We start from the raw sequence: 13,672 nt of genomic DNA, 5'->3' as shown, positions 1-13,672 counted from the left end.
GGCGCCCCCTGGCGGCGGGGAGGTGTGCGGTGCTGCTGCGTGCGCGGCCCCGCGGGAGGCGTGCTGACGTCAGCATACGCAGGGCGGAGGCGCGGCGCGCACGGCGTGTGGCGGGGGCGGAGCCGGGCCCGGCGGCAGTGGCGGCAGGTGAGTGCGTGAGCGGTCAGGCCCGGCCCGGCGCTCCTCCTCCTCCTCCCCCGCCGTCCCGCTCCGGTTCCGGCCGCGGTCGCCGTTTCCGCTGCGGCCGGCGGAGGAGGCGGAGAGAAGGGCCGGGCCCAAGCCGCCCGCGGACCGTTAACCGGCGCCCGCGTCAGGGAGCGCGGCCTCCTCCGAGGTGCGGGCCGCACCGTAGCGCCCCCGCGCGTGGTGTGAGCGGCTCCGGCCCCCGCCCCTCCCCGCCGGCAGCCGCTGCCAGCGCGCACAAAGGTCGCCGCCGGCCCCGGGCCTGCCCGGATTCGCTGCCCCCGTGGGTGGCGTCCCGTGGGCCGTAACGAAGCCGCCCTCGGGTGACCGCGGTGGGTGGAAGGGCGCAGCTTCGGTCCCCGAGCGCGGGGCCGGACACGAGGCCGGGGCTGCCGGGCCGCGGATGTTGCAGTCGGGCCGAGTCGGGCACCGCACGTGGCTGCTGGTGTGTGGGTCCGCGGCACGGGAACGTGGAACCGAGCGGCTGGCGGGGCCGGTCCGACAGTGACGGTTCTGACTCACGTGTGTGTGGCTGCAGAACGGCTGCTCTCAGGGAAGAGTTTATAGAGGCGTTTGTGTTCCTTTGAAGCAGCGACACTGCACGTACCGGGAAGCAGAATGGCATCGTCACTCTTCCCTCCTGCTCTGAGTTTAAGCACCGTTCCATCCCACCCTTAGGCTGACACTGTGCCCTCTGGCAGCAGGCAGAGATAATATCTGGAGGGAGTTCTCCCCTGAGCCGGTGCTCCAACCAGTGTTGGCCTGACCTGTTCTGCCGGGTCATCCCCTGCGAGGGCTGCAGTGCTGTGTGTTGACCTTTGACTGCTCCCCGTGTCCCGGTGAGTTCCACTGTGGCTAATCATGTGCAGTAATTCTCCCCTTGGGCTAACTTCCTGTCATGCACTGTTTGTAAAGCTGCCCTGTGTAAGCAGCAGGTGAGCCACACCCCAGGAACCTGCGTACAGGGGGAGAGGAAGTGATTCCTTCCCAGGAATCCAGCACACATCTGGCTCCTTGAGCTTGGATTCCTCTGAAATGAGAGAGCTGCTGAGGGCTCTGTCATTCACAAGGGTTTTCTGCTACTTCATTGGCTCTTTTCCTGTACATGGGACCTGTTTAGAGACACTCAACATCCTGTACTCCAGAGTGGCTCTGGTGGCAGCTGCTCAGTTCAAGGTTTGTCTGGGAGGAAGGCACAGGACGTGTCTGATGGTGTGAAATGGAAGCCGGAGTACCAGTCTGGGTCTGAAGTGTCTCAGGAGCTGCTCGGAGTGATGTGTCCGTCCTCAGCCTGAGCACTGCCTTCGTGGTTTCAGCACCCACTGTCCTTGGCCTCCTGCCATTGACGTCTTTGATTGCATGACTTGTCTGACTTCAGTTTCTCTTTCCTCCTCTAGTGCTGTGAGTGCCTGGTCTACCAAGAAGCCAACACACTATTTGGAGAGCTTTCCAGGGGCGCAGGTTTCATTTGAGTCGGTTACAACTCATCCATGTGAGCAGATGCCAGGAGCTTCTGGAATTGAACTTGTTGCGGGCGTCATGTGAGGATCTGAGCCAGTACCTGTGTCCTCCTGGAAGGAACAATAATAGCTCCACATACAGTAGGCTCCTGCAAGTGCCAACTCCCACCATTTCCTCCAATGCAGGCTCAGAGATGGACTTCATCTTGTCCCCGTGAGGAGGCTCTGCGTACTGCCAGCAGCCTGAGACAGATTCTACAGCCAGTGTCTTCAGAAGCTGCTCCTCAGCAGGATTTACTCAGCAGTGCTGTGGGGGTGCCTGTATTCACACAGTCGTTCTGGAACAGTACGCACTGCAAACCCATGGAGGATCCTGCCTGCACTCTCCATCTTCTTTGTGCTCCTTGACGTGCTCTATTTGAACTATCTGGGACTCCTGGCAGTATTTGCTTGTTTTCCCAACCTCTCTCCCAGATACTGTTCGTTCCCTCTCTCACAGAGCCCAAAAAGGATGTGAACTTTGGAATGGGGTCTGTGAGCAACAGCGGACTCAGTGCATGTGTGAGACTATTACTGAATAATAGGAGGACTGTTTAACTGCTGCAGGCAGCCTTCCTGTTTGGCTGCAGGGTCGCAGGGCACCAGCCTTGCTTGGGTCCTTCATCATGTTCCTTCTGCTCCCCTTTGACAGCCTAGTTGTCAATCTCTTGGGAATCTCCATAACTGTCCTCTTCACTCTACTCTTGGTTTTCATCATTGTGCCAGCAATTTTTGGAGTCTCCTTTGGCATCCGCAAGGTTTACATGAAAACATTACTGAAGATTTTTCAGGTAAGTCATGTTTTCAGAATTTTCTTTGCTGAAGAGTGTTTACAGGGCTCTCATTGAGCGTATGAATGGTAGGAGGAGAAGCTTTTACCTTTCTTGTAGAGCACAGAAGACAACAGAGACGAGAGTACGGTTTGCTGTTAACGTGCTGGTGCCAGATGACTTGCTGCAGTCATCTCAGCCAAATGCAATTCATTGGACTTTTGTTGACAGGTTGTGTTTTCTTTCTTTGTGGTTAAGACTCTGAGTCTTCAAGTGAAGTAGTAGGACAGCATAGTTCATAAGTATGCAAGTAGTACAGCAGTACCAGGGGATGTGCTGGGAGGAGGTGTGTACTTAGCCGGGTTGATCTCCAAGGCAAGGCTGAGTGCTGTCACAGTTGAATGTGGAGGGAAGCCAAAAGGGGTGTAAGATGTGTAAGAGAGGAGCTACAGTCAGTGGGCTGCTCATCTCCAGTATGTTCGGATGAAGCAAAAGCAGGCAGCAAGGTGGACCTTTATGTATTGCAAGTGCTGGGCAGTCTGTAGCCAGAACGCAGAGCTCCCAAGTCCCAAAGTGCTGCCTGCTTATCTGCTGAGCCCAGCAGCCACAGCTGGACCCGCAGCCTCAGAGGACAGCAGCAGCACTCACTGCTCCTCTTGGCACAAAAAAAAGCCAAGTGGAATTTTCCAAGTTGGGGTTATGCTGTTCCTCTGGCTGCCTTCAGCAGGCTGATTTCTGGGCCATTTTAGCCAGCACCTCTCCTTGAATCAAGTCCCTGGTGAGACCAGAATTTTTGCAAAGCTCCCAGTAGATAAAACCCAAATCAACCCAAACCTGGCAGCCCAGGGAAAAGGAATAAGATAACACTGTGCATAGTAGGGAAGTCTCAGGCTTTTAGATGTGATGTCCAAATTGCTACAGTATTCAGTACAGCTTCTGCTCTAGGAACAGAGCTGGTCTTCTCTGGGAGCATCTGCTGGCTGGAGGGCACAGCCCTGCAGTTTGCTGTGACTGAGGCCTCCCAACAGTTTGTGGTGTGAAGGGGAAGACCCAGTGCTTTGTGATGTGCTTCATTAACACTGGTGTCTGAAGATCTGGTTTTCAATTTAGTGACTGAACTGAGAGAAAAAAAAAATGAATAAGAATTTTGGCTTATCAGAGATGGAACATTTTGTTTTACTGTAATTATTTCTCTTGCTTTCATTCGATGAAGGAACATTTAATCTCAGCACATTTTGGTGTTCAGTTTTGCAACTGTTTTTTTTTCTGAGAAGAAATCTATTTCAGCTTTTCTCAAAGAATCTTTGTGGTGGGAGAGAGAAGCGCTCTGGCAGAATGGCTGATAGATTGATGTAAAGCTCAGTGGCTGGGTCTGCTCATTCAGAACTCTATGAGGGGTGTTATTCACAAGAAATAGTTTTCAAGTTCATGAGGCCAGTGTTACAAACAGCCTGGGAGGCAGAACCTGAGTCTGGCAACCTGGGGGGCTGTGGGCCTGGGTTGGCAGCCACACACCTCTACTGGTGGGGTGGGAGACCTGCCTGCTGCTTCCCATGTGGCAAGCTGGGTTTTCTGCCGCTGTGGTCTCTACTGTGGGGCTGGCAAGGAACGTGCCTTCTGTACAGGCTGCCCCACTCCTCTGGGGTCAGAGCTTCTCTTCTGCCTTCTCCTGGGATGGCAGTGTCTGGACAGTCCTCTGCAAGCCTGCAGTTCCTTCTACTTGGCAGAGGAGGCTGCCAGATGAGCTAGAAGCTCCACCCACAATTAGCATTGCCACATCACTGCTTTCTCACCTAATAGCGTCATGGGTTGAGACTGGGAACCCTGGAGTTCCCAGTAGTTTCTGCTTCTTCGTGGATGGCTGATAGAGTAGCTGGGGGTGTTTGTCTGAGGGTGCTTGCTGCTGCTGTTTTGGATTGACTACGAGCTGAGAAGCAATAGGGAGGAATCCCAGCTCCTCATGAGGCTGGCCTGATGTGCTTAGCAGCAGCCTGCAAACACAGTCTCTGCTTTGAGTTTGGAGGAATCCAGTAGTGGAAAATAGCGCTGGTCATGTTATCTGCCTGCTGAACTACAGCACATTCCAGCCCAGCATGCAGGATGCAAGGTCCATCTGGAGGCTGTGCAGTGGCAGCCACGTGCAATTGGCAGCAGCCTACAGGAGGCTGTAGAAAGTCTTGCTGTGCCATCTCACCACTGAGAACAATTTCACCTTCTGGCACTCATTCTTCCCCTGGGGCTCTGCTATGCAGAATAGTACACAAGTGTGTGCACGTTATGTCTTTCTTAAGTGCTGGTTATCTTCCCCTTACTCCTCTTGTTCCATTACACACAAATCTCTGCTGAGAAAACTTTCTTCCCAACCTAGTGTGTGCTTCCACTTCAATTCAGCTGCATGTTCGTCACGTAGTTCTGTATGGAAGCATCCTGCTTTCATCTCATTTGGTCCCCTTAAGTATAGTCTTCCCCAGAAGCCAGCTGTGAATTAGGAATAATATCAAGTAGAACTACAGGCTTTGACAGTCTTGTTTGCTGTGTGCATCTCTTGCAGTGGGCAACACTGAGAATAGAGCGTGGTGCGAAGGAGAAGAATCATCCATTATACAAGCCCTATGTCAATGGTAAGATCCTGCCATTCCTGGGGACATCTGGACTTCAAATTTCTGTGTGGTAAATTTAGTGTTTCTGATTGCTGAAGTGTGATGGGATGCCCTCTCCACATAGATGGATTGGCAGTAGATGTGGAAAGGTCCAGTGCATGAGGCACTCGGGGCATGTTTCATGTCTGGGTAGTTGGGAGGGCTGCAGGAAGGTCCGCAGAAGTCTCCCTGGCCCTCAGCTGTCTTTCAGCAGTCATACTTTGCTCAGAGCTGCCTGTGGCTTGTTGCAGGTATCATTGCAAAGGAGCCAACATCACTGGAAGAGGAGATCAAAGAGATCCGTCGGAGTGGCAGTGGAAAAGCCCTGGATGCCCCTGAGTTTGAGCTCTCAGATATCTTCTATTTCTGCCGCAAAGGCATCGAGACCATCATGGACGATGAAGTGACCAAGAGGTTCTCAGCTGAAGAGCTGGAGTCCTGGAACCTGCTCAGCAGGACCAACTACAACTTCCACTACATCAGTCTGCGCCTCACTGTACTCTGGGGACTGGGTGTTCTCATCCGTTACTGCTTCCTCCTGCCCCTCAGGTGGGTGCCGCTGCAGAAACCTGCCTGTGGGCTGTTCCTGGTGCAGCTGGTCCCCCAGCTCACAGACCCTGCTTGGCATGGCTGGGAGAGACAGGTAATGTGATGGGCAGGGCCTCTGGCCTGGATTTGCTAGCACGTAACTTCCCTCTTTCTACAGGATAGCCCTGGCATTCACTGGCATCAGTTTGTTGGTGATTGGTACTACAGTGGTGGGATATTTGCCAAATGGAAGGTGAGTTGGCCTTTGAAAGGCCCTGTGCTGTTTGAGACCTGATAATTAGGAAGTTTTCCTGCAAGGCCTATCTCTTCTGCACGCTGCAGAGGAGGCAGGTGGCCCTGTCATCTGTAGCCTGTTAGGAATGTATATCCTACTACTTTAAATAAAAGCATTAAGCCTGTGGCAGAGCTCTCAGCCCAGGTCTCTGAAAGGAGTAAAAGCAGAGAAGAACAAAAAGTTTGGTTCTCATGAGATATGAATCAGTAAGCAACCAGCAAAACCCAGCAGGAGATATGTTTATGTGGGCATGATGTGAAGTCTCAGTGGGATCTCGTGAGCTCAGACAGCTGGGCTGAGTGGTCCCGATGTGGGCAGCTGGGGCTGATGCTCTCTGTTCTGGGCTGCAGGTGTAAAGAGTTCCTCAGCAAACACGTTCACCTGATGTGTTACCGGATCTGTGTGCGTGCCCTCACAGCCATCATCACCTACCATGACCGGTAAGGTAGCACTGTCTGCTGCAGTGTCAGTCCCCCCCCGGCTGCATCATGCTGTGCCTATTATAGGCCTTGCTCTTCATTCCTCTGCCCTAACCTGTGCCTTTATTTTGCATTTAGAGAAAACAGGCCCCAAAATGGAGGCATTTGTGTGGCTAATCACACATCCCCCATTGATGTGATCATCCTGGCTAGTGATGGCTACTATGCAATGGTAAGGTCAGCACCCCAGCTCTGCCTTTCCAGCAAGCCTGACCTCCCCTGGGGCTTGCTTTACACTTAGAGCCTGGAACTTTTCCTCTCAGCCTCACAAGAGCTGGGGTAGAAAGATGAACTGAACAGTAAAGCTATAGGAGCTTCCTTGGCCTTCTATGTCCCCAGGTCTTGTAACTTATGTTTTTCTCACCCTGTTCAGGTGGGTCAAATCCATGGAGGGCTCATGGGTGTGATACAGAGAGCCATGGTGAAAGCTTGCCCCCACGTCTGGTTTGAACGTTCTGAGGTCAAAGACCGTCATCTTGTTGCCAAAAGGTGTGACAGCTGCAGGGGGGCTCTGGAGGCTGGGAAAGGGTTGAGGGCTGCTGTGGATTGTCAGCACAGCTCCCATGATAATGGGTGACTCTCTTCTGTTTAGGCTCACAGAGCACGTCCAGGACAAGAGCAAACTGCCTATTCTTATCTTTCCGGAAGGTGAGTTGAGGAGCTTTGCCAGGCAGACACATGGTGGAAGAGGGCCCAGCAGCCTTCCTGTGTCTCAATGATGTTACACATGTTGTGCACGCACACAGCGAGGTTTGGAGTGTCAGGGGCAATTACTGGATGCCTGTAGGTGTACAGCTTGGACTTCTGGACTGACTTGCAAAGATTGTGCTCGTCTCTTACAGGAACCTGCATCAACAACACATCTGTAATGATGTTCAAGAAAGGGAGCTTTGAAATTGGAGCCACAGTTTACCCTGTAGCCATCAAGGTATGAGAAGGCCAATCTTTTTACAGCAGAAATGGTTATCTGCTTACAAGGTCAGCCTTGATAGTCCAGTATTGGCACTGCTGGGGCACAACAGCCTGGTCCTTGGAGCAGGACCTCAGACCATAGGATGTGGGGACACTGAAGTTATTCCACGTGCAGTGGGGGTGGGCTGGCACTCCTGGTTGGATTTGATGTAGAACTTGGACTCTCAGGGAAGGTGCACCCATTACCTGACATCATAAGCTCTCCTTCCTCCATAGTATGATCCACAGTTTGGAGATGCCTTTTGGAACAGCAGCAAGTATGGCATGGTAACCTACCTCCTTAGGATGATGACCAGCTGGGCCATTGTCTGCAGCGTGTGGTACTTGCCCCCAATGACCAGACAGGTAAGTAAGGTGAACCTGCCCTGTCTGATCTGCTGCATGTTTGGCCTTTTGGTCTGTCTGAACAATGTCATTTTCCTACAGTGTGATGAGGATGCTGTCCAGTTTGCCAACCGAGTGAAGTCAGCTATTGCCAGGCAGGGAGGACTTGTGGATCTGCTTTGGTGAGTCTTGCCAGATATTTCTCCTCCCTGGTCTAGTGTTCTCTGTCCCTGGGTCCTGATATGTGTTTGTAAGCTGCAGAGCTACATTTGTGTCTCGCACTGGGCGGAGTTGAGCTGTGTAGAAATGAATATCCAAAACTGCCCTTATATAGTCAAGACAAGTATCTTGACTTCTGTTCTGTGTGTTGGGCACACAGTTCTTACTTGACGTTGCTTAGCAAAGCATGTGAAGTTTGAGAACCTCCCTTGTCAGCCCAATGAGATCTTTGGAGCCTCAGAGGTTGAGGGCCTCTGCAAGCAGTGTGCTGCAGTAGTGTTGGATGTGCTGCAGTAGTGTTGGATGTGCTGCAGTAGTGTTGGATGTGCTGCAGTAGTGTTGGATGTGCTGAGCTCCGTGCAGGACTACGTGAGACATTCTTAGTGAAAGGAGCCGTCCCTGTGGACAGTCAGCCTGCAGTGTGCCCTGTCAACCTAAGGGACAAATGCACTCATCAGGCTGATGTGGAAGCCCCAGCCTGCTCAGAGCAGCCCCAGCCTCAGTGTCAGCGTGTTCCTTCAGCTGCATTGTGAATGATTCTTTTTCTAGGGATGGAGGTCTAAAGAGGGAGAAGGTGAAAGATACATTCAAGGAGGAGCAACAGAAACTTTACAGCAAAATGATTGTAGGCAACCACGAAGACCGAAGTCGCTCCTGAGTCCTCTGTCTCCAGCACCGTTACCTGGCCAGAGCTCTCTGCCTCCAGGTCTTGTGTGAAGCAGCTCCATTTCTTTGGACTTTGGCTACTCCAGAGCTGTTTGGACTTATTCCTTCATCTCCTGGCTCTTGTTTCCTGGAGGCTTTATTACTGCCTAGAGTCTTCAGGCCCTGGGCAACTCTTGGCACAGATGCCTTCTTGTTACTGTTACAGTGAAGCCCCTTGCAGGGGCAATATTAAAATGAAACACTTCTGGTGTCATATGCTTCCATATGGTGTTTACAGGCCCAGAGGGAGGGCTGGTGTGTTGATGTGCATGTGTGTCAGTCACAAGTCTCCCACGGCACAGAAGCTGGTGAGCTGTGCTCAGATAAGCTGCCTTGACAACCAAGGGAAGCTTAGAAGCCTGTGCCTCTCCTGGCTGCAGCACAAAATGCATACGGCTGCTCCAGCCTCCAGGCTCATGAAGCTTTTCCCTGCCTCAGGTCCTCTGCACTGAGCCCCACAGGTGTGCCCTGCTCTGGAGAGCCACAGGGTGCCCAGGTTGTGCCATGCCCCCTTGGTGCCCCTGCACTGAGTTACAGTCAGGCGTGCTCCACTGTGCTGCACATGAGCATTGCTGCTCAGTGGGGACTGGGTCTCCAGGCTCCCTTCACCTTTCCCCAGCCACTTTTTCCTGAGCACTCATCGCACCCTGCACTCCACTTTTCCACGTCAGGGCATTCATTGCCTTTGGCTGTGCAAATAGCTGCACACAGAGGCAGGGGCTGTGCCAGGATCAGACACTGCCATGTTGGATGTCCATAGTACTCCTGCACCCAGAACTCAGACCTGGCTGCAGTTGGCTGCCACTCTGCCTGCAGCAGGCCCCTGGCTCTGTTACAGGTGCTGTGGTGGCAGCAGCAGTCTGTGGTTCCGGGCTGCCTCCATCCTCCTCGTTGTGCTTGGAGTTGTGCTTCATGGTCCTGCTGCTACTGGGATGCTGTGCAGCAGGCTGGGCAGGTGAGCAAGCACACATCCATCTTGCCTCAGCTCCCCCTCCGTGTGCTCCCAGTCAATATGTCTCTCTCCGATGGGAAAGTTAATAAATTTAGCTCTAGATTAAAAGTATTGATCATTTCATTTGTAAGCGATAAATAACCGGGGGGAGCGTGGGGCAGCCCTTGGGGTAGGGGCTGCCGGCCCCAGCAGCAGCAGCCATGCAGCCCGCTGGGGCCAGGGGCCCTCATATGCATTCTGCCCAGATGCTGGCATTGATTTGCTATTAGTCTCCCCACACCACCCAGTAGCACATCATTCCCGGAGCCGCTATTAATGGCCTTTTGATAAATAATCACTTGTAAGTCAATAAATTTTTATTAAACAGTGTGGCGCTTTGATTTATGAAAATCCGACGGGGTTTGTCTGGGAGAAAAGGGATGTGGAATTGAAGTGGAGCTGCTATCCATCTGCCTGCCAGCCCACCCCGCTCGCACTCACGCTCCACAGTAGTGCCCGGTGAGGAGCACAAGGAGGGCCGGGGTCGCAGTGCTGGTACTCACCATGGGCCGGGCTCTGTGAGCCCTATGAGCTCCGGTGCTGGCTGGAACTGCCATGGCAGCCATCAGCCGTGCCACGTGGTTGGCACCATCTATCAGTGCTGTCTGCAGGGCTGCGGGATGAGGAGAGCTGGAGGTGGGATTAATCCTGCACTGCAGCCCCATGAGCAGCCCCGCAGCTCCGGTACAGCCATGGGATGCTTTAGGGCAGCCAGGCTGTGACTGCGATTTGTCACTCCTGGGTTGCAGCCGGCCCTTTGCCACCTGCTTTATTTGTCTCCCAGCACTGACGTTGCATCAGACAGGTGTTAAACTACTTAATCACTTTAAAATTGTTTTAATTTTCTGTTTTCTATTGATCTCTACAGCACCAATTAATCAGCTCACTGGACCAGGCAGTTAGTACATTAAAAATTGTCAGCCACGTCGAGCAGCTTAGAAAATGTCAAAAAAATATCCCAGCAGCAGCCTCACACTCTGGCCACGCAGAGAACGTTCCTGCAGTGCAATGCCCAGGGGTGGTGCGTGGCTCCACAGCCCTGCAATGGAGCAGCATCAGCTCAGGGGAACCCAAGGGCCACATGGTCAGGGGTAGCATTACACCTCCCGTGCTTGCTGGGGTAGTCCAGCCTTTCCCAAGTCCCCAGCAAAGCTGTCGGGGGTACCTGCAGAGCTCAAAGCGTGGTGGAAAGTAAGGACCTGGAGCTGAGTGTGTGCCTTGGGGCCGGGCAGGTGGGGGCCCAGTGTCAGCCTGCAGCATCCCAATGCCATAATGGAGCACTGGGGGCTGCTGTGATGCAGGACCTGTGCTGCTCAAATGGGGACATGAACACCAATGCTGCCTGCAGCTGCCAGGGGGGCCCCCAACAGCACCTCCGCCCCTGTGCCACACTGCCAACCACTGCACAATGGCCCAGCAGCACCTTATCACTGCCTATTGATTTCTCCACCAGGACACCGCAGCACTGTTTGCTTGCACTTTGTCGGCTCTCGGCAGCCCCAGCAGCAGCCCCTTGGCACCTCAGGCAGCAGGGACAGCTGGTGGCCCTGTGCCATCAGCAAGCAGAGGCTGAGCCAGTGGCAAACAGGGAGGGCATGGCCAGAGCAGTGCACACAGCCTGCACCGAGCTGGGTGCAGCATGGGGGGGGCCCCCCACAGGCTGGCAGCAAACAAGCCAGGGCTATTGCTGCCGCATCAATCCTGCAGCCCCGACAGGTGAATGGGCTCTCACTCACACAGTTAAGATAAATTATATTTATTTGCTGCTAATAGGTTCCAACAAGAGGCCCTAATGAGTGACTTTTGGACAGCACTTCTTGCTACCAGCACACACCCAACCTGGGGAAACTCTGGGGAGGGCTCTGGGGGACCTTCCTGCCCCTTACATGGCCCCCCAGCCTCAGTCCCTTCCCAGCCCAGCCTCTGGGGCACCTGTGGCATTGCAGACCCATGTAGTAAGTGCTGGGGCAGGGGCCTTTATTTCACTGCTGCTGCTCTCTGAGCCCTGGGCGGGAGCTGCAGTGGGTGCACAGCAGTACCCATTGCCAGGTGCTCAGCCACTGTGTGTACCCAGCCCCAGCACAGAGAAGGCTGCACGGTGCTTCCTCAGCAGCAGCCGGATCTTCTCATCGTCCGAGTCAGGGTCCAGGGGCTTGTTGTACTCATCATCCTCAGTCTCAGAGGCTGCCCGCTCTCCACTGGAGCCCCCCGCCCGCTGCGAGGAGGAGGAGGGCTCCAGGGCACTCTTCTTCCTCCATTTGGTGCGTCGATTCTGGAACCAAACCTGCAGCCCAACATGGCTGTTAGCAGCCGTCTGCCACACACCCCACACCCCACAACCCCCCCCCAACTGCACTCACCTTCACCTGGGACTCAGTCATGCCAAGGGAATACGCCAGCCGTGCCCGCTCTGGCCCTGCCAGGTACTTGGTCTGCTCAAACGTCTTCTCCAGAGCAAAGATCTGATGCCCTGTGAAGGTCGGACGTGTGTGCTTCTTCTTGTGCAGGCTGTCAGTCAGGTGCGCAGGGGCTTTGGGACAAGGGCAGGGGGTGAGCACCGGCCTCATGGCTCTGGACAGCCCAATCCCCACACCCCTCTATGCTGCTGCTCTCCTCCAAAGTAAAACAACACCCTGGTTCCACGGCTGTGACCTTGTCCCGGGAGAGCCGTGTTACCTCCAAGGCTGGGCTCTGCACCTCCTGCTTGGGAGGAGAAACTATTTGCTGTGCTAAGAAGGGAACAAGCATTAGGAGCAGCATGTGACTGTGGAACCACACCGCACTGGGAGCACCATACCCATACCCCCCACCTTTCTAGGTGTGCAATAGGAAGCTCTAGGAAGAGCTGCCTGACTCATCTGCTCCACGAGCATCACCTGGGAAGGGGAACAGAGCTGCAGGCACTGAGCCAGAGCCGCCAGCCCACGGGTGCTCCGTGGGCTCCCCATGAGTTAGTGTCTGTGCTCACCCAGCACAGTCCCATCATGGCAGCAGCGTGCTCCACAATGCCCCTGCCAGCTGCATGCCAGCCCAGGACTGTTCTTGTCCCCGGTGTTCACCAAGGGAGGCTATCAGGGGTTGGGAGTCTCTGTGAGTAGGGGGTCCACCTGGGCTCTGCCTGAGCTCCCCAGCCATGCCCCCCCAGCACATCCCCAGGTGTCAAGCTGTGCCTCGCACAAAGCAATAGAGGAGATGGGGTCCCACCAGCTGCCCTCCCTCTCCCAGCCCCGTACTTACGGCCACCGCACTGCTGGCTGCCCTGCCAGTCGGGCGCCTCTGCCCAGCAGCTCCTGCCCCGTGGCATGTAATCGCTGCTGGCTTTAGGGAGGGCCCCCACCTGCGGCCCATAATAGACGCCCGGGGAGCTCAGTCCGTTAAATCCACCCGTGTGGGGGTAGCTGGGCAGGAGGCTGCTGTTTGGAGTCGCTGTGGGCCGGCCGAGGATGTCGGAGATGCCGTGTGGGGTGCCGGCGGCCAGCTGGGCACCCAGGCCGGGGGGACCCAGCTTGTAGAAGGAGCTCTGCACCGAGTACTGGCAGACGGGTGCCTTGGTCTCAGGGAAGGGGGCCAGTGAAGGGCCGCTGAGCAGGAAGGTGCCCGGCAGGTTGGTGTCCATGGCTCCCGGACTGCCCTCAGAGGCTGGCACTCCGAGGACATGATATGCAGCCCATCCCTGTCGGCTCTGGGGCTACTGGCCTGCAGCGTCCACACCAGCTGACACGTTGCCAATGGGCAGCCAAAAGGCTGGGTGAGCCACCCCGGGGGCCAGGGCTGCTGCAGCAGGTGGCCACGGCTTCGGTGGTGGCTGCCCCCGGCTGACCCCGCACCCGACGTGGCACCGGCACCGGGAACTCAACTTGAGCTTGGGAAGAGCCAACATTTCTCTGATAAAGATGAGGTCTATTAGAATACGACGCTCCCATTGGCCGAGCTGCCGCAAGAGCTGGTTCCCATTGGTCGGATCACCGCGGTCTCGATTCCCATTGGTTAGGCTGACGGACAACCCGGGATTGGCTCTGCACAGACAAATCGTGCTTTGAGAGACGGCGGCGAAGGAGCCGCCGCGGG

At 54.9% G+C, this 13,672-nt stretch overlaps 2 protein-coding genes across 4 annotated transcripts; one reads left to right on the top strand and one right to left on the bottom strand.

The window, feature by feature from the left end:
- Nucleotides 1-57: 57 nt before the first annotated feature.
- Nucleotides 58-8,837, top strand: GPAT4 (glycerol-3-phosphate acyltransferase 4). 3 transcript variants are annotated; one of them, XM_072357197.1, is made up of 15 exons: nt 98-147; nt 862-1,022; nt 1,581-1,724; nt 1,830-2,473; nt 5,004-5,073; nt 5,343-5,640; nt 5,798-5,872; nt 6,265-6,354; nt 6,472-6,565; nt 6,767-6,882; nt 6,986-7,041; nt 7,236-7,321; nt 7,582-7,710; nt 7,792-7,871; nt 8,458-8,837. In XM_072357197.1, the coding sequence occupies exons 4-15, from the start codon at nt 2,309-2,311 to the stop codon at nt 8,564-8,566; spliced, it is 1,368 nt and encodes a 455-aa protein (XP_072213298.1). In that variant the 5' UTR covers nt 98-147; nt 862-1,022; nt 1,581-1,724; nt 1,830-2,308; the 3' UTR covers nt 8,567-8,837. The 3 variants fall into 3 exon arrangements, with proteins under 3 accessions (XP_072213297.1, XP_072213296.1, XP_072213298.1); XM_072357196.1 differs by lacking the exon at nt 862-1,022 and having other exon boundaries at nt 58-147; XM_072357195.1 differs by lacking the exon at nt 862-1,022 and having other exon boundaries at nt 58-147; nt 1,581-2,473.
- Nucleotides 8,838-11,379: 2,542 nt separating this feature from the next.
- On the bottom strand, nt 11,380-13,441 carry NKX6-3 (NK6 homeobox 3). The gene is made up of 3 exons (XM_072357199.1): nt 12,842-13,441; nt 11,965-12,134; nt 11,380-11,888 (listed from the first exon to the last, which is right to left on the bottom strand). The coding sequence occupies exons 1-3, from the start codon at nt 13,218-13,220 to the stop codon at nt 11,658-11,660; spliced, it is 780 nt and encodes a 259-aa protein (XP_072213300.1). The 5' UTR covers nt 13,221-13,441; the 3' UTR covers nt 11,380-11,657.
- Between the last annotated feature and the right edge of the window lie 231 nt (nt 13,442-13,672).

The sequence above is a fragment of the Excalfactoria chinensis genome, chromosome 25 (assembly GCF_039878825.1).
Source record: "Excalfactoria chinensis isolate bCotChi1 chromosome 25, bCotChi1.hap2, whole genome shotgun sequence".
Lineage (NCBI taxonomy): Eukaryota > Metazoa > Chordata > Aves > Galliformes > Phasianidae > Excalfactoria > Excalfactoria chinensis.
Note: the sequence above shows the minus strand (reverse complement) of the source record. Positions and strands in the feature narration are given on the sequence as shown.